Source organism: Nelusetta ayraudi, unplaced genomic scaffold (assembly GCF_046127955.1).
Source record: "Nelusetta ayraudi isolate G7.1 ecotype Tasmania unplaced genomic scaffold, CSIRO-AGI_Nayr_v1 ptg000042l, whole genome shotgun sequence".
Classification (NCBI taxonomy): domain Eukaryota; kingdom Metazoa; phylum Chordata; class Actinopteri; order Tetraodontiformes; family Monacanthidae; genus Nelusetta; species Nelusetta ayraudi.
In genome coordinates, this window is record NW_027466092.1 from 11,488,019 (window position 1) to 11,513,623 (window position 25,605).

The 25,605-nt window shown below is 46.0% G+C and overlaps 1 protein-coding gene across 2 annotated transcripts in view; it reads left to right on the plus strand.

The window, feature by feature from the left end:
• The window catches only part of ankfn1b (ankyrin repeat and fibronectin type III domain containing 1b), a 120,844-nt gene that overhangs the window by 11,767 nt on the left and 83,472 nt on the right, over nucleotides 1–25,605 (plus strand). Inside the window, exons 1-3 of one of the 2 annotated variants that reach the window (XM_076034427.1) lie at nucleotides 1,108–1,241; nucleotides 7,464–7,645; nucleotides 12,560–12,798. In XM_076034427.1, coding sequence (XP_075890542.1) covers nucleotides 1,123–1,241; nucleotides 7,464–7,645; nucleotides 12,560–12,798 — 540 coding nt within the window. In that variant the 5' untranslated portion in view covers nucleotides 1,108–1,122. Of the gene's footprint in view, nucleotides 1–1,107; nucleotides 1,242–7,463; nucleotides 7,646–12,559; nucleotides 12,799–25,605 lie in introns of those variants that run through there. The other variant, XM_076034429.1, reaches the window with a different exon arrangement.

A 25,605-nucleotide genomic window follows, 5' to 3' on the forward strand; every position in this document is an offset into this window, starting at 1 on the left:
TGTATAATGCTGATATCACCACTTTGTTTCGATTTTGCTTTGTTTTGATTATGATGAAAACATAAAAAGGAATAAATGTATACTATACACTCATAAAATGTGCATTTTCACAGTTTTCTTTAGTAAATTTTCTCTGCACTCAACCAAATTTCAAAAAAAGAAAATATCTGCAAGTAATCAACCCTGGCTACAATTTTCTTAAGTGGTACCAACATGGTGCATCTTCATGAAGACATGCAGACATCCAACCTAACCGTTTATTTATTTTTTTTATAATTGCTCACATGAGTCCTACTGCGTTCGTCTCAGAAACGCCCAAAATGATCCATCTGATTGCTCAGCTGAGCGTTTAACCGCCGCTTCTGCGTCTGATGAGAACGGAGAGCAGAGCGAAGGAGGCTGCTGCCACCTGCTCCAGCCTGGATCCAAGCCTGTGTCTGTGCTGCGCGTGTGTGCGCGTACGTACGTACGTACTGGCAGCCGAATGTTCATGTGAAAGAATTCATGCGTCGGGGCAGCGAGAGAGGGAGGCTGAGCGGCGCAGACGGCTGAGACACGGAGACGTCGCTGCGGCTCGCATCCTCATCGCAGCTCCGGCAGAGCCTCGCTCCCCTCCTCGTTCCCTCCCGCTGCGCTGTTTGCGAGGCGGTTACAATCGTTACTATTTTGAGAGCGCCAACGTGTGTGTGTGTGTGTGTGTGTGTGTGTGTGTGTGTGTGTGTGTGTATGTGTGTGTGCGCGCGCTTGCAGCGGAGAGAGCGATCAAAGGCAGAGCGAAGAGGGAGAGAGAGGCAGTGAAGAGGCGAGAGGCATCGTTCCTTCGCCTCCTCCTTCCCCTCAGAGCCGACCAGAGGAATGAGCCAGGAGGCTGCTCGGACCCCCGGCTGACCACCATTAAGAAAAGCAAAAAACCAAAAGACTCACACACACTAAAAGAAAAAACCCAGGCTGCAGACCAGACGGACAACGTCAGGCTGCTTCGGCAGAGCTCGCAGACTGCGCGCCTTTTTTCTCTCTTCTTCTTCTTCTTCTTCTTCTTCTTCTTCTTCTTCTTCTTGCGTTCCTCCGGCGGATCAGAGAGGCGAAGAGGGGAGGCGGCGGTAGGTGAGCGGAGGGCGAAGAATGGCGAGTTTCGGGAAACTCACAGACTACTTTCATCGCCGCAAGTCTCAGGAGGAGCTGCGGCTGGCCAGGGGCTCGCAGCGCAGCGGCAGCTACTGCTGCACCGTGGCCGAGGCCAGGTAACCTGTCTGTGTCTGTGTCTGTGTCTGTGTCTGTGTCGGCGTCCGCTGTCTGTCAGTCTACTGCCATTCAAACAGATGTGTTTGCCTGCTGCCGCTGCCGCTGCTGCTCCCAGTAGGATCTCCATTGTTCACCATCACACAGCGCAAAAGAAATCTGTCACTTCCACTCACTGAATCAAGTGATCTTTCTAAGCTGTGCGCTGTGGCTCAGTTGGCAGTGCTGGTCGTCCAGTTATTGAAGGGTTGGCGGTTTGAATCCTGACTCCCACTGCCTGCATGTTGAAGTGTCCTTGGGCAAGACACTGAAGTCTGAATTGCCCCCAGTGGGGCTGATAGCACTTTGCATGGCCATCTACCAAGCAAAAACGTGTGTATGTGTTTGTGTGTGTGCACACACACTTGGTGCCCCTTTAATCGTTCCACAAGTTAAAAGCTGAGCACCCTTCAGTGAATCTCTGTGTTCCAGCTCACAGGGGTTTCAGCAGCACTGTGTGTCGGTCTCGTCATGTGTTTGCATGCATCTCTAAACACGGTGTTATGTAAGTGTGGAGGTGCGGCGGCTGGCGGCAATAACAGTACAGCTTCCACGGCCGTCGACTCTTTGGGGATGTGGAAAAATGTCATTATTTCGGCGCACGGATTCTTTGTGTTTGGAACAGTTTGGCCCCGACGCAGAGTGGTCGTATCCCTCATGGTACGTACGGCCTGGACGCAGTGTCCCAGCCTCAGATGTTTTTCTCCCGCCACCATCTGACCCTCTAAATCCTCTGCATCATTGCCTCTCACGCCAACGAGCTCCATGTAAGTCTTCAGTCCACCCAGAAATCTCCTCTCTGCTCTTCCTCCAGGCCTCCTCCCCTCAGCGTCCTTCTATCCAGATATTCATAGAAGTCCCTCCACTGGACACGTCCAGACTGTCTCAGTCTGGCTTTTATCTCAAACATTGCCATGTCCCTCTGTTGGACAGGTTTTTTTTTCTCTGCAACAGTAAATCCTGAAAACCTAATTTGCATCGTAATCTATCCAATTAATAAAAAAAAATGGTTCAGTTGTTACCATTAAAACCTACCCCCCAAAAATCTATAGTTATAGTTTCTGTTGTGTTTACACAATTCTTGCTAATGGTGAATCTTAAAAAACAAAAAAAATCAGTTCATGTCAAACACTTCGCAGGTACTGTATATTTTTCTACCTTTTGATTGGACTTGTGTAAAAAGTCTGAAAAAAAAGAACGTGTAAAGTAGTGACACCTGTTGTTTTTACAACTGTTGGTAAAGTATCCCTGATCAGTCAGGCTACTGGGGCGGCCGCCACTCTTCCATGAAGAGCTCAACCAGGTCAGGTATAAAACACCATTAGCCTCCCAAAACAACCCCTTTCAGGCACAGTACCTCATTGAGAGCCGTCGTTACATAACCAGTGGCAGCCGCCAGCGGAGCGGTGAACTAAACTCTCGCCGCCCACCTCCACTACTCGACACTTTGAAACCATGTCCATCACGTCTCATCATTCACTCCCTGCGCGGCGCTAATGTGGGTGGACATGTGGCACGGGGAAAAAAAAGAGAAGCTCACAGATCCCCTGCCATCGCAAATCTCTCTCATCCCCCTCCGCGCCTTTGTCTCCGGCTCCCACTCACCGTCTCTCTTGCCAGCCAACCTCTTCCCACGCCCTTCCATTTCTTGCCATCTTCTCTGTCTTACTTCAGCGTGCATCTTGTTTTGGATCTTCTTTTTCTCTTGTTTTTGATTTTGTTCTATTTTTCTTTTTCCTTCTGCTCTCGCCGCCGTTTCCGTCTGTTCTGTGACGGCGGTCAAGCAGAAGAGGCCGGAAGGATTTATGGCAAGTTTGTTTTTAGGCGGTGAACACAGAGGCTGAAAGTTCTCCATCTGTTGCGTGAGATGTGGCAAAGTGCATGGAAAAAAAAGTGTTGGATAGGAATAGAGTATTGGATTTCACTTTCCAATACTCAATGGCCTTGACAGTTTTTGAGTTGCTTGCTCTATTGTTTAGATATCAGCGGTTTAAAAATAAAGTCTTCGCCATCATTAGCCGTCAATTCAGACAGAGACGTTCTTTCTAATGAGTGAGGACTCCACCATTTTCCAACACGTTATTTCATTTTGGCAGTTTATTACAATATTTGGTTGCATATATTGGTCACCAGGTACAGGTGTGAGCTCGCTAGCAAAACCAAACATGTTGGCTCATGAAGATTTGAGTTTTGACTTTAGCCTTGTTGAAACTGTACTACTCCACTGACTTGAGCCAAAAGTAATTACATTTTGTTTGAAATGTAATTAAGCTGACAATGATACAAATTCTTAAAAAATGTGTGTGAAATGAGTTAGAAGCAACTACTCAAAAAAGACAATAAAACAATCAAAGTGTAGCTGCTGGTTATTACCAGATTAATGTGGATGCTGCTATAGTGGCAGTTTTTTTTTTTTTACATCAGAAATGATGATGCGATGCAGTGCTGCATCACATCACTTTTTCAACAGTACTGCAATGCATAGCGGCTAGCTGGCCAATCTGATGATCTAAATTCTTTCTTTCAAGTCTTTCCCAGTCTAGGAAAGACATATAAGACTGAAAATGTGCCTTTGTTGTGGAGGGTTAAACATTTTCTTACCAGTATTACAATTTTCCACTGAAGCCTTAACTGATTTTTAATCTTGAAAGTTATGTTTAGGCCAATTTGAAGACATTTCTCCTATTAAATTAAAGGCAAGAATTGGATTGGAAAGTCAGTGGACCCGACATAATGATTGGTAACCTTTGATTTTTTTGGACGGAGGCTTGACGAGTTTACAGCTCGGGTTTATTGCTCACGCCCATGACGGCTGACCCCTGCTCCTGTCTGCCAATCAGCCTCAATCAGTGGCTTCAGTGGAGTGACTCTTCATCCAATGTCTGGTGAATCACTCAGAGAGTTGGCCAGAGGTCAGCCTGACTTCGCTCTGCTAGTGTTGATGATTAGTGCTATGAGATGTAAGATGATGTGCAAGGATGGAGAATGAAATAAGAAAGAGCAGGTGACGTAAAGGCAGACGGCAGAAGAAGTTATTAAAGCTGCGCCTCCAGCCAGCACATCTTTTAAACACAGTGAGGGCTCATTAATACTGAATGGGACTCTTATGAAACACTCAGTGGTTGGAAGTTTGAAGAATAAAGTGCGACCTAGATTCCTAATAAAAGAAACATTCATCAGTTGGGCCACAGCTCTCAGAGGGAGAGAAGGTACGATTAAAACATTTAAAAAAAGATACATGGTCATTAGTTCTGGCTGCTTCTGGTCTAATTCATAAAAATGGTTTCCTCGCTGAAAATAAATCTTCAGCGAGTGTGTGGATGTGTGGTTGTGGTGGTGAGGTGTGTGTGTGTACGGGGGCGTGTGTGTGCGTGCGTCTGCTGGAAGCTGATTCAGCACCGCGGACAGCTCTCGCTACAGCTGCGCTTGGCCATTTCTCGGCATCCGTCAGTCTCCTGGAGGACGGCCACTCAATAACTGCAGCTCCTCTCGAGACCTGGCAGCCGAGTCAGCGGCTCTAAGTGGAGGCTGACGATATGAGACGATACAACCTCGCATAGGTACGTGTAGGCGATGTGTGTCAAGTTTTACGAACTATCGCTGCAGTAGAATTATACAAATTAGCACATTTTTATGGAAACATATGTTATTTTTTGCTCTATCACTGTGTTTTACTACCTAGTTCCTCATTGTTTGTCTGTAAGAAGAAGCCACACGTTGTACTTGCATGTATGAAGGCAGGTACTGTGACTTGTTTCCTTTAAATGCAGCACTGGAGGTATGATGTGATATCTTTTGGGAATGCTGACCTTGGTAGACCTCAGGGGACGTTTCCCTCAACCCTTAACATTTATCTCACGTACAACGTCTTGGAAGGAGCTCACAGAAATTGGCGGTAAACCCTGCAAAGTGATTGGTCGATCCATCTGTTGGCCATACCGTGCAGACGGGCTGCTTGTTGCTGCCAGTTTAAATGGCACACGGCTTCCTGTCACCGCGAGGAGCGACAGCCAGCCATCACTGCTCGGTGGTCAACGACACTGTGTTACTTTTTTTTTTGTGTATAAATGCCTCCAGTCCTGTTAATTCCTAAGCCTCTTGATGCGCAATCTGAGGAAATGTTATACTCAAGATTTATTAGTAACATGCATGAGAGCCTGAGAGTTTATATTCGGGCAAATTCAGATGGCCTCACCTCCGGTCATCAGTGTTTTGATTTTGGAAATTGCTTCCTCTCCAAGTTGTCCTCCAGACTTCTCTGCTGTCCTCTCTGTTTCCGTATGTCACCTAGCAACAAGTCAGTTCAACGAGTGAAGCCCAAATTGCTAAAGAGGCCTGGGCCGTCTGTTCAGCCCAGTGTGTGATTATCATTATTTTCTAATGTGTGGTGGCATTGACTGTGTGTGTGTGTGTGTGTGTGTGTGTGTGTGTGTGTGTGTGTGTGTGTGTGTGTGTGTTGCTTTTCTGTGTCGTCAATCAAAAAAAGAAAAAAAGAATACTGTCTGGTTTTACGGTGTTACTTCTATCTATCTACTATCAGTTGACGTAATATGAATATGAAATAAGTAAAAAAAGTATCTATGATATATCTAAAATATATCTAAAAAAAGTGAATTTGTGATTTGAAAAGGCAGTGTGCTCTGATGGCATCGCAATGTATAAATAATTCCATTAAAAATAACATTACACTTAAAAATAATTCTCACACTCGATATGTCTGCATGCCTACATCGACTCTCGCCTTTTTCTCACACGCGGCACCGTGGAGGCATTACTCATCATCACACCAGGTGCTCTATATGTCTTTCCGGTTTACTGAGGGATTTCCTGATCCCAGGTCAAATATTCACAACTGCAACGCCCACTCAGGGCCCGTCAGGGGACTCGTTTACTCGCTGTGCAGCCAGCTTGCTGATGTGTCAAAGATTCACTTCTCTCCAGACTGCGGATGTGCTGACTGTGAAGTGGATGGACTATCAGGGTTAGCGGATGGTTCCCCCGGTGGTGAAAATAACCTGGAGCCAGAAAAACACATCTTGTGCTCGACATCCTGAAGGAAGTTGAAAGAGAGCGGCTGGTCTCTGCTTTCTCTTTCAACAACAAAAACAGTGAATTTAGAGCGGTGGACTTAGTTATTAGAACCCTTGGCATATAGGTGTCAGTTGTTCTTCTTGAATTGGCCGTTAAAATACCCATTAAATGAATGAAATATGTGCAAATCATCTTTATGCTCCATAAACGGTAGAATAGATCAATCATGAGGATTATTTTTGTCGTTTCCTAACAAACAAACAAACAAACAAACAAACAAACAAACAAACAAGAGAGGCCTATTAAAGCAAGAGTCTTAGGGCACAGCTGTGTGATTACATAAATACATTTAAAAATAAAGTATACCTGTATATAAGATATAAGTAAAGTGTTACATAATAACACATAAACAGAAATGTTGACTCAACCAAATTTGTTGTAGCTCTAATGAGAAAACAGGGTGGAACCACCACCTAGCTGGGTGTTTTGCCACTAACCAGGGATGGTGCCCATTATGACGTCACAAAGGGCTGATTTTACAAAAATGATCCTCAAGAGTTCGGCAGGCAAAGGAAGTAAAGGCTGGACATTTTCTCATTTCTGGGGAGTTCGCCGGTCTGTTTGAACAAGGGGAGGTGAATCTTCCATCATATGGGACCTTTGATTCTGTTCCACCTCATCCATGACCAAAAATAGCTTCCAGGCTGAGTTCCAGTGCAAGTGGAAGGATTAGGGAATGTCAGCCTGGGGCAACTCAGCTCACATGTCCTTGGCTGCTTTTCAGGATCATGTGCTCTGTACCCAAACTTGTCATGCCAGTCGTTTGCGCTCCCTGATAGAATGTGCAGGAAATAGCCAGTTCCATCATGGTTAGTTTGGATCGCTGTCCAACTCTGAGTGCTGGCTGCACACTAGAAGACAGCAACTGGACATAAATTGTCACAAACAGTCTTTAGCTTGATGATGCTTGGTTAGGAGTTTGTGGGTTTTGTTCCATTGTTGATGAGATGCACAAATCCCTTGTTGATTATCAACAATGAGCCGAGTGAGAGTTTGTGTCCGAGTGTGCGTCCGTCCACAGTTCATGTCTGAGCTGCTATTTCTTTCTCCAGTTGGAGTTGCCCTGTGTAATTACCTGTTCCGTGTCTCTACAGGTCACTGGAGAGGAAGCTGCAGAGACCCCTACTGGCTAAATCCCGCACCCTGCCCAGCATCCCCCAGTCTCCCACAGTCTCCAGGGTGCACCAGTCCGACCTCATCGGTGGGAGTCCACTTCGCAGGAAGACCCTGCCGACCACCACCAGCCACCTGAAGGCCTGCACGCTGCCACCTGCAGGTGAACTGCCACCAAAGTTTTATCTTTATTCTCTGGAAGTATTTCTTCTCTTTCCGCTTCCTTTCTCCAGTCTTTGTCTGGCGAAAGTTGCGGGAAACACTCGCACTCCTTCTGACAGGTTTTTCGTGCAAAGTTCTCAGACCTTTTTTGTAGAAGCACAGTGGAGCAGCCACGGGAACTAAAAACACATCAGGTGCCTCTAAGTGTTTGAATTTGCTTTGGTAGTTCCATGAAATTCAAAATACATTAATGTTTGGATCCAAAGGCTTCAAATAGAAACTCTTCATTTTGGTCCCTGCACTAATTTTGTTTCAAATTTCAAAATCTGTGTATAAATACCCAGTTTAAATCCAGTTTATTCCATGAATCTGCTCTATAAGGCCTCAACTTAGCGGATTTACTTTGCTCACAGCAGCCCTGGTCTGCCGCTTCTGCCGCTTTCTATGACTTTATCCCATGACGCAGTCTTCTCCTGATCAGAGACTGGGGCAGGTGACACCAGAGGAATGTTCCAGAGAAGCCGGGACAAAAGTCTTCACTGTCTGTGAATTCTTTGCTTTCTCTGACAAAAACTTCCCTGAACAGTAAAGTACACTTGCAGCTCTCTATAATTCAAACACAGTTTCTTTACCTTGGTGGGTGGGGGGAAACTCTCAGGGTGAATCCTGACAGTGTAACCTGCTGGCGGAAATAACTTGCATCTCAAGGATGAGAGGTTGTTTCCTTTCAATGGTTTTGTCTTTTAGGGAAAGGAGGTTGTAAAGTTTTAACTTGAAAGAATAAAAGACAGACAGAAAGACGCTGGGTTAATGCATTGTAGTGCAAGTCCCAATGTAGCTCTACAGTATAAAAGTCATTGATGTGCAGGCAAAGGGGAAAAAAAAAACAACAATTACAAAAAACGATAATCACTGGCTGGAAGTGATTCATTTGAATTGTTGGATGAAAATCAAATCAAGTTAATGAGGAGCAGATTAGAAGACTTTTCCGCTCTACATGAGGTATGTTTGTAATCCAGAAGCTTTTGGTGGCAAACTACAGATGAAAACTCTGCTCACTCTTGAATGATGAATCCTGGCGGCCGTTTGATGACTTGGTCTTGCAGAGGCAGCCAGGTGATCGACCTGTCGCCCTCCCCTTACCGCCAGCGGCAGTGTCAGTTGTGCTCTGTCAATCCTCATTGACGTTGCTTTGCTCGGCCTGATCAAAGTTTCCCCAACGGTGGAACGGCAGAGCGGAATGCGAGAGTGAGAAAGTGTCAAGCGTGTCACTTGTCAAGCGGCAAACACAGGAAATCATCGTCACCGCTCTCTGTCATCGTTATTCTGCCATTGCACGCATCTTGGCGACAGAGGAGCCAATTCAGAATCTGACGTGGCCTTCTGATTGAAGTGAACAAACAAACTGATTGCCAGAGATGTTGTGTACAACACGTGAAACACCAGCTTTGAAATCATGTAATCAGAAAGTAACCCCCCCCCCCCCAAAGCTCCAAAAATAGCATCATGAATCTTTACGACCTAAAGGTGAAGATGAATCGATTAGATTAATTGCTTCAGCATTCATGTGAAGGAAATCAATATCACACGTACATGGATCCAGTCAGTTCGGTGCTGACTGGATCCTCGGATAACATTTTGCAAATTGGCATTGTTTACAACTAGTCACAGCTTCATCTCCCTGGTCTTCTTCTATGGTTAACAACGGTCATTTCCACATTTTCATCTGTAAAGGAGGATGATTTGTTGTGCAATCCATTGATTGAAAGCGCCACCTGTTGGAGGTTGGCGCGGTGGATGAGCCTGATTTTGAGAGATAAATTTGGGACATGGTGAAGTTTTATAGCTTTGTTGATTCCAAATGTTCCCTTTTAATTTTAAGAACAGTGAGAACTTTTATATTAACAGAGACTGCAGTTTAAAAGAAATCTGGAAAACTGGATTTTTCTAATGCTATAAAAACATTCATATCACAGACTATTAGCCCCATGAGTGGCCTCTGCTGCCGCCTTCTTCCTTGGGATTGACACATACTCTTGCCGTATTTTTTTCAACACTTGTAATTAGGTAAGCCTGTGTGTCTCCGTTCTTGTTATTATTGCCTTCAGCATTTCAGGATACATTTCACACCGCCGCTCATGATATTCTAATTCCAGCCAAGGCATGCAGCCCAGAGCCCATTTCGACCTGACGTGAACTCAAAGTTACGAGCTGTGAAAAAACAAAAAACAATTTCCTTTTGGTCTCGTTCAGACTTAATGCAAACTGTACGAGTTTAAGGCTGAAGCAGAAGCTGCAATAATGTTTTGTTTGGATCCCGTTATTATCGTAGTTCTTCAGGATTATTTCCCCGACGTGGAAGCGGCGAGAACATTTTCTGCCTTTCAGCGTCGGCATCACTGTGTCCCTTCAGGAACAATTTTCAGCAGAGGAGCTGAGAGGCGGCAGCGTCGCTGCATTCCCGATGATGTCGGAACAGACACCACATCACCATCGATTGGTTTATTGAGCGCAGTGCTTGTGTTTTCACGTCCCGATTTTACCTGAGTTTGTCTGGCTCCATCTCAGCCCCCCCCAACCCGACCCACTGCTGCTCCCCTGCAAAATGCCAGACGAAGTGAGACTCGGGGTCCACGTGGGATCCTGTTACTTAGCAACTGCTGTCATCAGCCGTGATTCTGCCTCCACACGGCAGCCTCTCTCCCCCTCTTTTGGCTTTCTATTAGTGCAACAGCAACCTTTCTTTTTTTTCTTTATGATCGACTCCTAGTTTCCACTCATCGCTGAAATAATTTTTACATTTTCATTTTATTTGTCATATTTGTCGTAAAGAGTTTTTGTTTATTTCTCAAGCTTCCATCCACCGAACCTGGCAGCCTGACTTTCCATATGAATTTGCATATTAATATTACATTCAGCAGCCCATAATCATGTCAGTCGCTCTTCAGCGGCTTGTCCCCCCCATCGCACCCCTTTGGCTTCATTTTGGAAGCCAAATGTTTTTTCCCACCCTCTGCTGCAGCCAGCAGAACTTGTGCTTTAATATTTCACACTCATAAAAGTCATTTATAAGCACACCCAAAGGCAGCGGCTGCTGAAATGCTTTGATATGTAAGTTCATTATGTTACAATTCCCAAGGCAAAGCATAGACAAGCTGCTGTCATTTGTCTCCTTTATATCCTGTAAAATCACTCATTTCCTTCATTATACTGGGTATGTCCAGTGTCACACAGTCAACAAGGTCTTTTTATTATTGTCTGAGGCAGATAAACACTGACATTAGACAGCTGATTGGATCAATACAAAATATTTATATTTTAACATAAATATAAAAATCGAATATTTACTTGTTTTACTGTTAAAGCCTATTCAATTTCAAACTTAAAATATTTTTTTTAAAGTTTGAAATGTAATTTAAAAAAAAAATGCTTTGTGATTTGCAAGTAAAGTGCAGAGGTTGTTAAAATTGGTGACAAATTAACGCACCAACTTATAACTTGCAAGTGGTTTCAGGATCTGGATTTTTATGCACAAATATTGACGACGGTCAGAAAACGCCAACTCGGTTCAACGGTCTCATGCTGTCTGTCAATTAAGCTGGAGCCAAAGGCACTGAAAAATAAAAAGATAAAATCAGTTTCAATCATTTTGGAGCGGTGGGTATGGTTGACAATTACCCAAAACCATCTTAAACCATTAATTGACTAATAACCAATTGAATGGCTCCTACCACTGACACTCTCTCACTCCTGACCAGTCCTTTGCTCGGCCACCTTCTCTTCTGCTTCTCTTCTCCTCTCGTCTTTGGTGCTTCTACCAACACAGACGTATGGAGACCAGCGAGCTACTCAACTAGCCAGGCAAGAGCTGTTCATCATGTTGCTGCGAAGGAAGACTTGCACTCTCTCTGTCTCTTCTATCCTCCTGAGTTACAGCAGTCGGTTGTGCTCGCTCGTTCGAACGTTGCGGATGAAAAGGAAGAAGAAGTTCCCTGCATGTCTTCCGATGAAAACATATCACTGTGAAGCTCAGGGATTCCTCTTAAGATACAGCGGGAACTGGCTAGACAGCCCAAATGAAGGAGAAGCATGAGAATAAAAGGCTCACAGGCAAACACATACAGTCCTATGTCAGGCCAGCAGGGGGTGCTGTGTCAATGACGTGGTGCATTTTTCCAGTTACAAATCAGCACCCCTGAACACAGCAGGAGTAGTTGTACAGAATAAAATGAAAAAAACAAAACAAAACAAAAATCACTGCAGTTGTGTAATGTCGCAGTGAGACACTAATTTCTATTTCTTCCATTAAAAGCTTATTTGGCTGCACTATATTCATAAGGTAAAAGTTCAGTTTTGAAAGATTTTTCAAACACAGCCTTTATAATCCATGTATGTGCATCTGTAAATGTTTCATTCAACAGATTAGAGTAAATTGAATAAGTTACTTTTCTTTCTTATGGAAGCGGCTCTATTGTCATCCATCTTGAGACACCATTGCTTACCCAGCATGCATCAGGCCCCGCAGGTAGCCCAGACGGCACAGAAACAGTGTTGGATTGCCGTCGTCGGGCGCCGACAGAACGTGCAATGTGCTTGAAATGCTGAGTGGTGCGAGTATGCGGTGATTAGTGCAGCTGGAGTGTTCTGACAACACACATCCATCTCCACCGGGCCCTTTTTAAAGCCCAGACATCTTGTCAGACCCGAAGAAAAAAAACTAAAAGCGAAATAACCGTCCTTTCCATCCTGCAATCAATTTTTACTGAGCTTTGGAATTAAAATGGAGCAGATAAAGAAGAGGCGTGACCAGAATTCCTAATGTGAAAATGAGGCAAAGGCTTGTGTTTGAGAAGTGATTTATTCCTGTCAGTCTGTTACTCAACTCCCCTCCTCCGCCCCTCCCCCCCCACTTTAGGAGACCTGTGGCGTCTGGAGGATGACATGGATGGTGAAGACGAGCCAGAGCGCGGCGGCTCGGCCGAGGCCCGCCCTCGCTCTCACTCGCCCTTCTCACACTTCCGAGCGCGAGCCGCCTACCTGCGCAAGAGCGTCTCCGCCGACGACCACCTGGACTTCGGCTCCGACTTTGCCTCCGGGGCCGGCGCTCAGGGCAAGTCGGGCCACGGCGCCAAGGGCAAGCTGAAGCGGAAGTTTGTAAGTCTGAGCCTACAATTTCTTTATTGTTATCTTTTCCTGCTGTTCATGCAGCGCGTGAGTCAGTGCTCTCAGGTGCTGGTCACGCAGCTGCAGTTAGATAATCCTATTACGGTGCAGCCAAATGTGCTGAGTCAGTGGTCGTTGTGTCATTCTCTCCTCTGTAAATCAGGAAAATCATTTTGACGCTGTCATTTTACCGTAGAAAAACTACCTAGTGGTGTTTTGATGTGAGCCGCGAGTGGATGACTCCGGTATTGCTTGTGTCCCCACTCTGCTTTTCCAGTTATAGCTCCATCACTCAGTGTTATCCAGCACCTTGTATATGACCTCCCAGGGAATCTGAGAATTAGAATTAGCCCTTTGTGATGTCACAAAGTGTACGATACAAGTCTCTCTTGCAAAGTTGTGAGAGGTCAAACAATGTGTCTGTTTTAAATTAAATATACATCTAAATATGCAGTAAAGTATGCCGATGAGATCCATCCATTTTCAATACCCGCTTCAGGGTTGTGGGGATCTGTTGGGGCCTATCCTAGCTGTCATAGGGTGACACCCTGGACAAGTGGCCAGTTCATCACAGGGCCACATAGAGACAAACAAAGACAAACAACCATTCACACCTGCGGTCAATTTAGAGTTTCCACTTCACTTCACATGCATGTGTTTGGAGTGTGGGAGGAAGCCAGAGAACCTGGAGACAACCCACACAGACACCGGGAGAACATGCAAACTCCACACAGTGAAGGTCCCAGACTTGAAATCCAACCCACAACCTTCTTGCTGTGAGGCAGCAGTGCTACTGCCACTGGGTCACCCCCTTTAAAATCTATAGAGGTTGGTCCTCTGTTCAGGATGAAAAGGGATATATGTTAAATATATAATATATAATGTTAAAAGATGTGCAGACTCATGAGTTTTTTTTTTACTCAAAGCTAGTTGCTTTATTCAAAGTGACCTGGAGCTTTTTTAATTAAACATGGTTTCCTCCTTCACTTTCTGACTCACGTGAGAACACCACGGCTCTCTGTGTCCGAGCATAATTAACGGAATTCTCTAAATGTCTTCCTTCTTGCATCATTGTGTTATCGGTTCGATTTGCAGCTCAGCGTCTGTCACTCCTTCCACATTGAGAATTGTTTAAATGAATGTCTTGAAAGTTTGCCAACTGCAGCGTCGGGATCATTCAAAATGAGGCTCAACATGTTTTGTCGTGATTCTGCGGGGCATCACGTAAAGATTCAAAAAAACTCATGTCTTGACTTGACTGAGCCGCCTTGTGTGGAAAGAGGCCTGTGTTTCTAAATTTAGTCTCAGAATAATAACTGGCGCTTGCAGCCGCTGTAAAATCCGTTTATGCTGAAGAAATGATGAGGAAACTGTCTGTGTGCTGTTGATGAGGAAAACAGGGAAGCAGTTCGGGGTCGTGCTGTTTCAAATTGACATAATCATCATTATAATCGCTGTATAGTCACATGTGGCAAACATGCTCAATTTCATCAGATAAAATCCTGGTCGGAAGTCAACATGTCTGTTTCAAGTCTGTGGAACCTTCTCAGCCTTTAGTCCTTTCTTTACATGCACTCACATAAACACAAACTGAATCTACATTTTCCACTAAAAGCCGCACCAAATTAACTAAATGTAAATGGATATGAATATGTGATGTGAATAATCGAGAAAAAAAAAAAACACAACACCACTCAGAATACAAAAAATGTCAGTGCATGGAATGAAAGAGAACATTGAGGTTCTCAGGTGTGGGAGTTCACGGTGTGTCTGCAGAGTTCTTGTTCGCTTCATTTTGGTGATGCTACACACGCACGGCAGGTTCGGTGAATGTTTATTAAAGATTAAAGAAGCCCATATTGTTAGCGGGCCGCTCGATGGGGTAACAGGAGAGCTCATTACCAGCAGCAGCTTTGTAGCAGATTCTCTGGTGTCACAGGTGCAACACAACACCAGCCTGGAACAGCCGAGGCAAGACCGGCGTCTCGCTGTGTCACGGGCTGAAGTTCGGCTCATCCTGCAGGTTTCCTCTGCTGCTGCGTTGCAGCACGACTCCCTCATTGGATTTTAAACATCAGGGCAGACATCACTTTTTAACATATGCGTAAGATTATCGCCATACATGAGGCCATCTCTGAATTAAAACAACAAAACACTTATTGGAGCGGGACAGTTTGGCCGTTGTAATGGGGACGGCACTGGACGTGATGACCTGCCGTGGTTGTTTCAGGGTGAGACGATTCAAACTTTTGCACTTTTAATGCTTTATTGCTGGTGTTGCAGTATGTCCTCAGTGTTTTTTGTTCATCTGTTTGTTTGTTTTTTACTTTGTTCCACATTTTATTGAAGACTCAGCTTCTCCGAACTTCACCAATGAGCTCCAAGTGTTCTGACTAGACCTCTCTGGGCTGCTTTTCATCAGTCTCTCATGCCTCCCGCCGTCTCCGTCTGTCTGAGCTCCGCTTTATATGTATGTTTCTTCCCCCTCTGCTGGAACACAGCGGTGTTGGCATATTGTTGATGGATGTGAGGGGGATGGTGGTGGTGATGGTGATGGTGGTGGGGTGGGGTAGGGGTGTATTAAAGAGTGTCTCGCTGTTGCCCGTCCCTTTACAAATTGCTGAGACCAGAATTTTCTTTTCAAAAAAAGGGAAGAAAACCTGCAGCTTATGCGGCACTGGCGGGTTTTTTTTTCTTTCTTTTTTTCACAGTTGTCTTGCAGCCTTATGGCGTGTGGACGTGTTACTCCGGAGGCTGACAGTGACACAGCAGAGCAGCAGAGCCTCAATATCAGAGCGGCAGGCACAGTCTGGGTTGAAAAGAGCTGTGCAGCCGTGTGTGTGTGATGCGCAACGATAGACTGTATACGCGGTAGTCACATGAACCCTTTGCGCAAACTGCAGATAAAGTTAGCAGACACACACACACACACACACGTACACCATTGTTAGAATGCACTGCTAAGGTATTTTCCTCAGTAAGGGACCTTCAATACCAGTCTACCTCCTATATTTCTGAAAATAACTTCCAGACTGAGAGTGAGCATCCGGAAAATTGTCTATTGTGTTCAGATTTTTAGCACACACTTAACAGTGAAAGGTGGAGCGATTAAAGGAAGTCAAAGTTGGACTCAAGGCTTCAGGAGTACTGTTGGGGAACAATAAATAGTAGGAGAGCATCTTGAGGCCGATTAGTTTTTGCCTCCTTGCAAATGTGAACCACAAAAAGAAACAAAACTAAATTTGCTACAATGACATCATTTTATCTCATACAACACTTCTGTGGGAGGGCAGTGCACCTTCTCTTCTCAAGGTCAGAACGCTCCTCTACCGGATTGTGCACTATAATGCTGCTGTTTGCCTTTTTTTTTCAATCCTTGTGAAAAAAAAGAGCAATCATTTCATTTTTAAATACTCCCAAAAGAAGCAGTCCTTCACTTCAGTAGAGCCACTTTATTTTTTACAGAGTGAGAATAAATCTTCTGGTTTGTCAGTTCAGTGAAAGGCTTAATGTGTCTCAGACAAACACCACCTTCAGGAAGTGACATGTACCTGCTTTAGAATTAGCATCTAACATTCAGGTTTGAACTGTTTTTGTGGGGTGATTTAAGGTCCCACGCTATGCAAATTGTGTAAAATCCACTTTGCCAACGATATGAGGAAATTTCAGAGTTCTTTAGTTATTGTGCATGCTCCTCTTTTACAAAAAAAACGTGCTCTAAATCGGCCCTTTGTGATGTCTCAAGTAAGACTGACATGCTTGCGTGTCATTGGCTAAAGGTGCTGACTCCTCCCTCTGAGAACCTTTTCATTCAGCGAGTGCAAACAGAGGGCTAAATGTGATTTTCCTTGAGCTCAATTTATTAATGATCGTCAGAGTCGAAAACGTCATCAGAGCGCAAGCTGTTTGCGTGCCTGTGAGCGCGCAGACTGGCGCCACCTAGAGGGCTCACATGGCCACATTAACAAATTCAGCTGGCAGGGCTGCAGACCTCTCTCTCTCTCTCTCTTTCTCTCTCTCTCTCTCTCTCTCTCTCTCTCTCTCTCTCTCTCTCTCCCAGACTTCTCGCCCCTTAATTGCTGCGCAGCGCTGCTGTCGCTCCTGGCCACCAGACTGAAGTCACCTTCGCGCTCCTTGAAGCATGTCGAGAGTATGACAAATTATACCTGAGGAAAAGTGTCGGAGAGGGGAAAAAAAAGAAGTGTCTCAACTGCCACCGCGACTCAGAGAGACTCTATCTATTTATATATATCTATATCTGAGGCGGTGGTCTCACTGTCGCTCATGAGTAAAGAAAAAACAAATGGAGAAAACAGCCAGCGCTTATTATCAAGTCATGATAATGTCAGTGTCATGGAGTAAATAAGCGGCTTGACGCGAGCGAGCTTGTTTTTGTGCGGATGCGCGCACAGCGTCACGTCTCGTCTCGTCTCGCTGAGCAGCCGCGTCCAATCAGAGTGCAGGAGCGTGTCATCGAATTGGGTGTCGCCGCGCAACGCTTTGTTTGCCGCGTTTTAGCCAAACAGACAAACTCTGTTTGCGAGATGACTCACTCAAATCCTGCCGGGTGAGCGAGGGGAAGTCAATGTTCCGTTCATCATTTATTCATGAGGCCACGACGCAAACACTTGTTTTGTCATAATTTCCGGGGGTGCAGGAAAAAAAACGCCCCACGAGACATTGATAAGCACACACACGCGCGCGCGCGCGCACACACACACACACACACACACACACACACACACACACACACACACACACACACCCAGCGTCCACTCAGGAGACACTCTGCGGCCGCCCGCTGCATGGATTTGGTTGAGGAGATACACCGCTGACTCCGCCCACCAGGCCTCCCAGCGTCCGCCCCAGTGCGCGCTCGCAGATTACAATTCATGAGCACAAAACGCATGGCGGCACGGCGGTTGGCGGCACGAGAACATCTTGTATCTGTGCAGAGATTAGATGGTGACGGAGAGCCGGCGGGGTTTTGAACAACTGTGTTTTTCTTTAATCACGTAATCTGTTATTACACCTTATTTATTTACAAGTCGGCATATTTGCCGGAGAAATAGGAAGCGGCCACCTGAGGCAGAAGCTACCGGGATCCATGCACAGGTTTCCATCAGCAGCAGCAGCTGCAGCTCACAGAATGTGCAGTGTGGTGCTGAAATTGAAAGAAACACAAAAACAAGACTTGGCCGACAGTCTCGTCCCACCCTCACAGGACATTTACAAACTTTTCTCCCAATCTTCAGATCAGCGGTCTAGTGGTAGATTGTCCACCCTGGGACTGGTAGGTTGTGGGCTACGCCCCCATCCAGGTCATACCAAAGACTGGAAAAATGGTACCCATCGCTGCTGCCTACCGCTCCCTCAGGGAATGATGGGTCAAAAGCGGAGGACAAATTTTGCATCATTTGGCGGATGTGACAATAACTGGGACTTAACCTTAAACTTTGTTTTTCATCCCGGGCTCCAGTAGAGCATCCTTACTTACGTAATTACAATTCCTAAAAGCCTCCAAATCAAGATCCTCCAGGAAACAGCACATTTAGCCCTCTGTTTGCAGTTTGCCGCTGAAACGTATGCTTTGATGTGCCACATGCATGTTCAAAAGGGCGAAGGAGGCGAAGGGTGGAGTTCACCGGCAAAATGAGACCAAGCCTTGTTGGGAAATAAATGTTGCCTCGTCGGAAACCACCTCGCGGCCTGCTTGTGTTTGTCCCCTTCCAAACATGCAAACAACAAAGCCTCTGTCATAGCAGGAAGTTTACACCAAGGCTGTAAACAAAGGGCTAAAAATGCTTTGGGTTTAGATAATCAATGATGCGAGGCTGCTTCACTGGGGCCCAGGATGAAAACCTAAAAAAAAAAAACAGAGAAAAGACAAGGACCTGTGAGACAGCAGCGGTGTAAAGACTCAAGGTGTGAAAGACTGAGAAGTGTTGTTTTTTTTCTTTTTTTTTCCAATGGAGTGCTGTGAGCACAGACGTGATTAGCCTGAAGATGTGGTCCATGCCCTCCAAGTAAGCCTCCTCACTTCCAGGAAACCATCCCCACCAGAGCCCCAACCAGTCAGCTGCCTAATAATTCATGGTCACTGCTCAAATATAATTTTAATGAGCTAATCAGTCGGAGCCGACACACTGGAATTGATGATGAACTGTAGAAAAATACTCAAATCACCCTTTTGTCAAAGTCATCAGATATTTTTGAGAAGAATGTTCCGCCTCTGAAATGATTTATTTTGCATTGTTCATACGCCGGTATTGTCTAATAGCCAATGTCAAATCCAAAATTGTTTTTAGGTAAAGGGAGAACTGGCCTGCTCGAGTTCAATTAACGAGTCGAACCGTTGCTATGGATTCTATTATTTGCATTCAGTGAACTTTATTTCTCAGCAACTCTGAGTTTATGCAACACGCAAAAAGGCTTAAGTAAAAAAATCCCAAATGGACAGACTGAAAAGTGCGAGACAATGAGTCTGCAGTAATTACGTTCCTGCTGAGTGCAGGCCGGTTTTGTTTTTCTGCTTTAAATCCCAGCTGTGGATGGTGTGATATGGTCCAGAGTACTGTTTTCCACACTCACTCTATTCCTGTAATTTGTTGTCGAAATATATGTGTTGATTGAGTTCATATCCGAGGATCATTTTGTGTGTGTGTGTATGTGTGTACACATATATATGTATGTATTAGATGCTAAGTTCCTTTGTCGTGTGTGTTGTAGTGTTGATGCCAGTCGATGCAAGTTGCTTTTTCGAAGATCGAAGTTAACAAAATAAATGTTCTTCCTCACAGAGGAAGAGGAGAAATGCAGTCGATCCTTTTCTGGTAGAGCAGAAAATTATTCTGTGAGTTCAGACAGTTCTGCTTTTATTTTGAACGTCAATCTTCTAATTCACTTGACACTTCAGGCACTTTTTGAGGCAAATGTGCAGCCGGCTGTCCATTCTTGTTCTGGCCACTGGGTGGCAGCAGAATGCCGCCAAATGAGGGTGGGAGCGTCACAAACCTTGACCCCGCTTATTTGGCGCGCATGTGGCTGAACTGTTACCTGGGTGGTGCCTGAGGTTTCTCTCTGGTGACTCATTCATCCTGAGATGTCTCCACTCTCTCACACACACACACACACACACACACACACACACACACACACACACACACACACACACACTGCAGCAGGCAGTCATAACGGCCATCAGAGCTGAGGGACGGCCCACCAACACCACTGGCATCTATTCTCTGTGTGGAATGTTGCTAGAATTTTTTCTTTGAACAGAAGCAGAAAAACAGGGGAAACATTTTTGGCCTGTTTCCTGACAATAAAGCAGTGCTGTGTTTTTTCCCCCCAGAGCTGCTCTATGATTGTACGCATGAAGCAATCAAGCTTTCTATCCATTCTTTGATCAGTTCCTTTCTTCCGAAAACACAAATTATGATGATGAATTACCCTCAGCACTCCTGAACCACTCTTAAGCTGAGACAGTGACTTCTAATTTGTGCCAGTGGTTGTTGTTGTTTGCCTGAATTGCGACAGCAGTTACAGTATCTCCCCGTGTGCTGGTTCACGCCGGGTGTTGACCCAAAGTTAACTGAGCTGCTTTGGCTCAGAGCAGCACGTTGACTCTTTGGTCTGCCGTGGACACTCACGCCGCCACGACAATCCATCCATCCATCCATCCATCTCTTCCTCCTCCTCCTTTCCCTTCTCATCCTCATCCCTCGTTCACTGTTTTTCTCTTTGTGCTTCCGAAATACCTGATTGTAACCAATGAGGGAAGCCGCAGTCGGATCACTCCCCATGAAAATGAAATAAATCAATGACTATTAAGAAAAAAAAAACAACAAACAACTTCTCTCCCTGAGAGACCTCTCCTTTGACAGAACACGCTCGCGCGCTGCCCCTGAGACAGACGGCGGAGCGGCATGGGAATGTTTCTGGGCAGCCACTTGGGTTGCTAGCGGCAACCTGGCGACACGGCGTTCGTTAGCGGCGCTGATGCCCAAATGTTCCTCCTCACTGGATCCGTTGCTTGCTCTCTGACTCTCCATCAGTGACTTTCCCTCCTTCTCGTTGTTTTTCTCCTCTTTTTAGGCCTGGCAGCGGCTGTGTGTGTGTGTGTGTGTGTGTGTGTGTGTGTGTGTGTGTGTGTGTGTGTGGGGGGGGTGGTGTCGGGGGTGGGTTCTTACTTACCGACATGGCAGCAGAGGATCAGCCAGCAGCTCGCCAGCGATGATGCATTTATAATTTCTCCTCTCGGCGTCTCGACTTTTCCACGACGCCCGTTGGCCTGATGGCCGCTGCTGGTTCAATCCTCACCTGCTGAAGTCAAGGTTCTTCCAAACCGTCTGATGCGACGCAATTTACTTCTCCATCGTCTTGTTGAGGTGGCGGGTTGAGGATCCGTCGCCAGTTCACCCCCCCGCCCCAGTACCCCGACACGCTGTCAGCGCCGCTTTACTCCAAAAGACAAGCCTGTAGTTAGCGAACCTACCGCAGCCGCCGCAGCGCTCAGGTTTCATCTCGGAGCTCTCGGCCGCCCGTCTTGCCAACCCGCCGGCGGACCGTCGCCCTCGAAGTTTGACTGGATTCCCTGAGCGGGCGGCTTCCTCAGAGGGGGCGACGTGGTGGGAGGGTTGGAGGGATGAAAAAAAAAACAACAACAACAGCAACACCAACTCCAACATTGACACATTAAGAGACGGACTTTAAACCTATAGGCATGAAAGACCTTCGCCGGTGGGCGGCGTTGCTTCTTGGTGAGATCAGCAGTTCAACAGTGCAGTAACAATTTTGATGGACAGGCGCCACCTTCAACTTCCACCAACCTGCATTCACTCCGTCCCTTTTTCCTCTTTGTATCTCGATAGAAACGGGTCTGATAAGATTTCTATCAACTATTCAATCATCTCTTCCTCAATCAGAGAAGACGAACCAATGAACCTTCTTCTGCTTCCACCTCCTTTCGCTCTTCCACAGTGTTTCACAGGCACAGTGCCAGCAGTGCAATGGTTGATGTGACGTAGTTGAGCAGGTTTTTGGTCCAGACGGCGCACTTGATGATCACGGTGTCATCGCTGCTCGGCTGGTGGCTGTGAAAAGTGCCGTAAATGCCGCAAATTGAAGCAAAAAGTTAACACTCATCAGACTGAAGCGAATCTGGCGCCATCATCCACCGAAACGCCACCATTCGTTTGTGCACTACGCACACACACACACACACACACACACACGAGTGAGCGAGCGAGCGAGCGAGCAGGCACTCCAGCAGCTGTTTGTATGTTATGGTGATGAGACTCTTGGCAAGCCCTTTTCCAAACAGAGGCTCACACACGGGGCTATGTGGAGGCATTTCACATGCCTGCGAGCTCACAAACTAAGACCCCTGGAGCCGCCGCAGCGCACTCTGTCCATTTTTGGAGGCCGCATTTGAGCGAAGCATCAGGAAAAGAGATGCCCGTCTGAAGCCGCCGCTCGCCTTCTCACCCCCCTTTGATCCGCTGCGGCCTAATCTTTATGGATCGTTGGGAGATCAGCGCTCCGTTCCCACACTGGGCTCCTTCTGGGTGTGTGTGTGTGTGTGTGTGTGTGTGTGTGTGTGTGTGTGTGTGTGTGTGTTTCCTTGCCCTCCCCTGGCTACTTATTGTCCTCCCTTACGGTTAAGTGTGTTAAATATCAGCGATGCTGTGGGGCCTTTTTGTTTTGTTTTGTTTTGTTTTTTCCATTCCTTGCTTAAATCCTCTGCTGTTATTATTGTCTTCTTCTCATTATTCTTCCCCTTCTCTTCACTCTATTCCCTCCTTTTTATTGACGTAAAAACGTCTGGCCGTCCTTCCTTTCGTTCCTCCGTTTGCGCTCGCCCCCGCCGGGTCCAGTGAGATCTTCCCGCCGTCCCCGCAATGTTTATTTGCCTTCGCAGCCGCTGTGTTTTCAAAGTAAGGCAGCACTGAGCAAATACTGTCAGTATCTCCTGGCGGGCCATCTCTCTCTCTCTCTCTCTCTCTGTCTCTCCCTCCTTCCTCGTCTCTCGGCCTCCCTGCCTCACCGTCCTTGCCCGTCCCTCCGTCCCCCCCACATCGACCCGCTGCAGTCGCACCTACGGGATCCAGGCGAGCTGTCAAACAGACCCCACCCCCCACACCCCCCCTCTGCCTGCTGAGGTTAACTTTAAGTGGGCCCTGAGTCAGGGCCAGAGCCCCGGCTGCTGAGTGGTTCTCAGGGACCAGGGCCTCGGGCACAAAAGGAGGGCCAAAAGCACTTCTCTGAGAGCGGGTGGAGCCTCCTCTCCTCCCCTCTTTTCTCCGGCACCCCCACAACCCCCTCCCCCCACCGCCACCGCCCCCTCCCCAGCCCTCCCGGCCCCCCCAGCCCACTCCCTCCAGTGTGCCTCTGCCCCCCTCCAGACTCTCTGTCTGCGCTGACACCGCCTTTAATAAGAGGGAGCGGGGTGCACTGTTTATTTGTGCGGTGCGAGGTTAAAAACTTCCCCCTTAATTGACATTCCGGTAACATTTTCCCAATAATGGGCCGAGCAATTTCCTTGAAATTGATGTGTGTCCACCACAAGGAAAAACACCGCTTCTAGCTTCTCACTGACCCGTGGATGATCTACGCTCGCGCTGTGGCTTTGTCTCGGTGTGTGTGTGCGTGTGCACGCGCGCTTGCGTGCCTGCGGCCGTGCGCTGGTGTCGGCGTGAGAAATCACCGGCAGCAGCAACATCATCATCGTCTTCGTCATCACACTGGTGTCTTACTCCGTCGCCCTTTCATTCCTCTGCCGCCAGTGAGACACGGACGTAAATAAATGCATGAAATATTTTAGTTTTTATTCACTTGGCTCACCGCTGAGTGATGGATGTGGTGATGTGTGTGTGTACATATATATATATATATATATATATATATATATATATATATGTGTGTGTATATATGTATATATATATATATATATATATATATGTATATATATATATATATATATATATATATATATATATATATATATATATATATATACAAGCAAGATATATGTAATTATGCAGCAAAGAAAAACACGTTAAGTAAGTCTAAATATAATTTTTATGAAAGGTGGCTATTTTGAAGAATTTTAGTGTAAAAGGTGTTTGAGTTATTTTACACTTTAATTGTTTCCTAAATAATTTCATGTGTGTTCATTTGCAGCTTTGATACCACCAGTGAGAAACTACAATGTCAATGGGGTGGGTTCAAAGTTTTGACTGGTAGTGTATATATACATATATATATATATATATATTTATATAATATATATATTTGTGTGTATGTATATGTATGTATACGTATATATGTATGTATGTATGAATATACTTTATATGCGCATATTCAGTACATGTATTATATGTACAACATATATATGTATGTATGTGTGTGTATATGTATATATATGTGTGTGTGTGTGTGTGTGTGTGTGTGTGTGTGTGTGTGTGTGTGTGTGATGTATATACAAACATATATGTACATATATGAAAAATACAAAAAAAAAAACAAGCCCTAAAACAAATCCACAGCAGTGAACCTCGGTTGGCCCTCGGCACAGTCAATGTCTGTCTGCGAGGACGTATGCAAACACAAACATCGACCCCTCCGCTGCAAGTCTGCGTCTTTGGCCCGCACGGTGACCACTGAGTAGGACTTGTGGTGCGATGACTGGTGTTTAATGTGTGTGTCGGGGGAAACGCGAGCGTCTGCGTGTGTGTGCGCCCGTCTGCGTGTGTGTGTGCGCGTCTGAGGGGGGAAAGTGCACCCGATGAGACGCACAAGAGACTGCGCGTGTCAATAAGTAGAAGGGTAAAGTGTGATAAATGTGTTTGTCGCTACCGCCGTGCGTGCGCGTGCATGCGCGCCTCTGTTGTGTGTGTGTGTGTGTGTGTGTGTGTGTGTGTGTGTGTGTGTGTGTGTGTGTCAGCGTGCGATCACGCGTCTATGTCTGTGTGTGGCTGCAGGCTGCAGACGCTGACTGGTTCCTGGCCTTGTCATTCTGTCTCCCACAAGCCCCTGTGATGTGGTTTTGAGGCTGCGGCTCGCGCTGTGGAGCGGGAGCGCCGCCACACACACACACACACACACACACACACTGTTCTCACATGTCTGTGGAAACACACATCGCACGCTGGTATGCAGTCACATTCTTAGATATGAACACACACACACACACACACACAGACACACACACACACACACACACACACGGATCAACCTCTAAAGGATGTAACAACACGACGGCGGCTCGCCAGAGCGTCTGAGTGGACGCCGGTAGACTAACACACACAGCGCGAGACGCCATCCGCGGTGCTGGCGGCCTCCCACAAGAGGCGGCTGCTTAAACGATATCCAAGACAGATGTTGGCTGGCTTCCCATCATACTTTGGAATATAAGGTGTCTTTTCTTTTTTTTTCTTTTTTCATCTGCTTCCACACTCTCCCCTCAGCCTTTGCGGCGCAGCTTCTCTGTGGCGGCGCTTCGGTTCCGTTGTTCGTTCGTTCCTCGTTAAAGGAGCCGCTCTGACGGATTTCCTGTGTCGCCGCTAAACTCTTCAGCTTCAACGTACGCCAGAACAGGTTTTGATTTGAAAGAAATTTGATAAATTGCTTATATACATTTCTTGTTTCCTGTTAAAAACTCATTTATTATGGACCATTATGGACTATAACTTTTTAAAAACTTTTTTCGTACAGTTACATGCTGTGCCAATACAACAATAATAAGACAATAATCAATAGTCAATTTGCACAATAATCAAAACATTTCTTCCATTC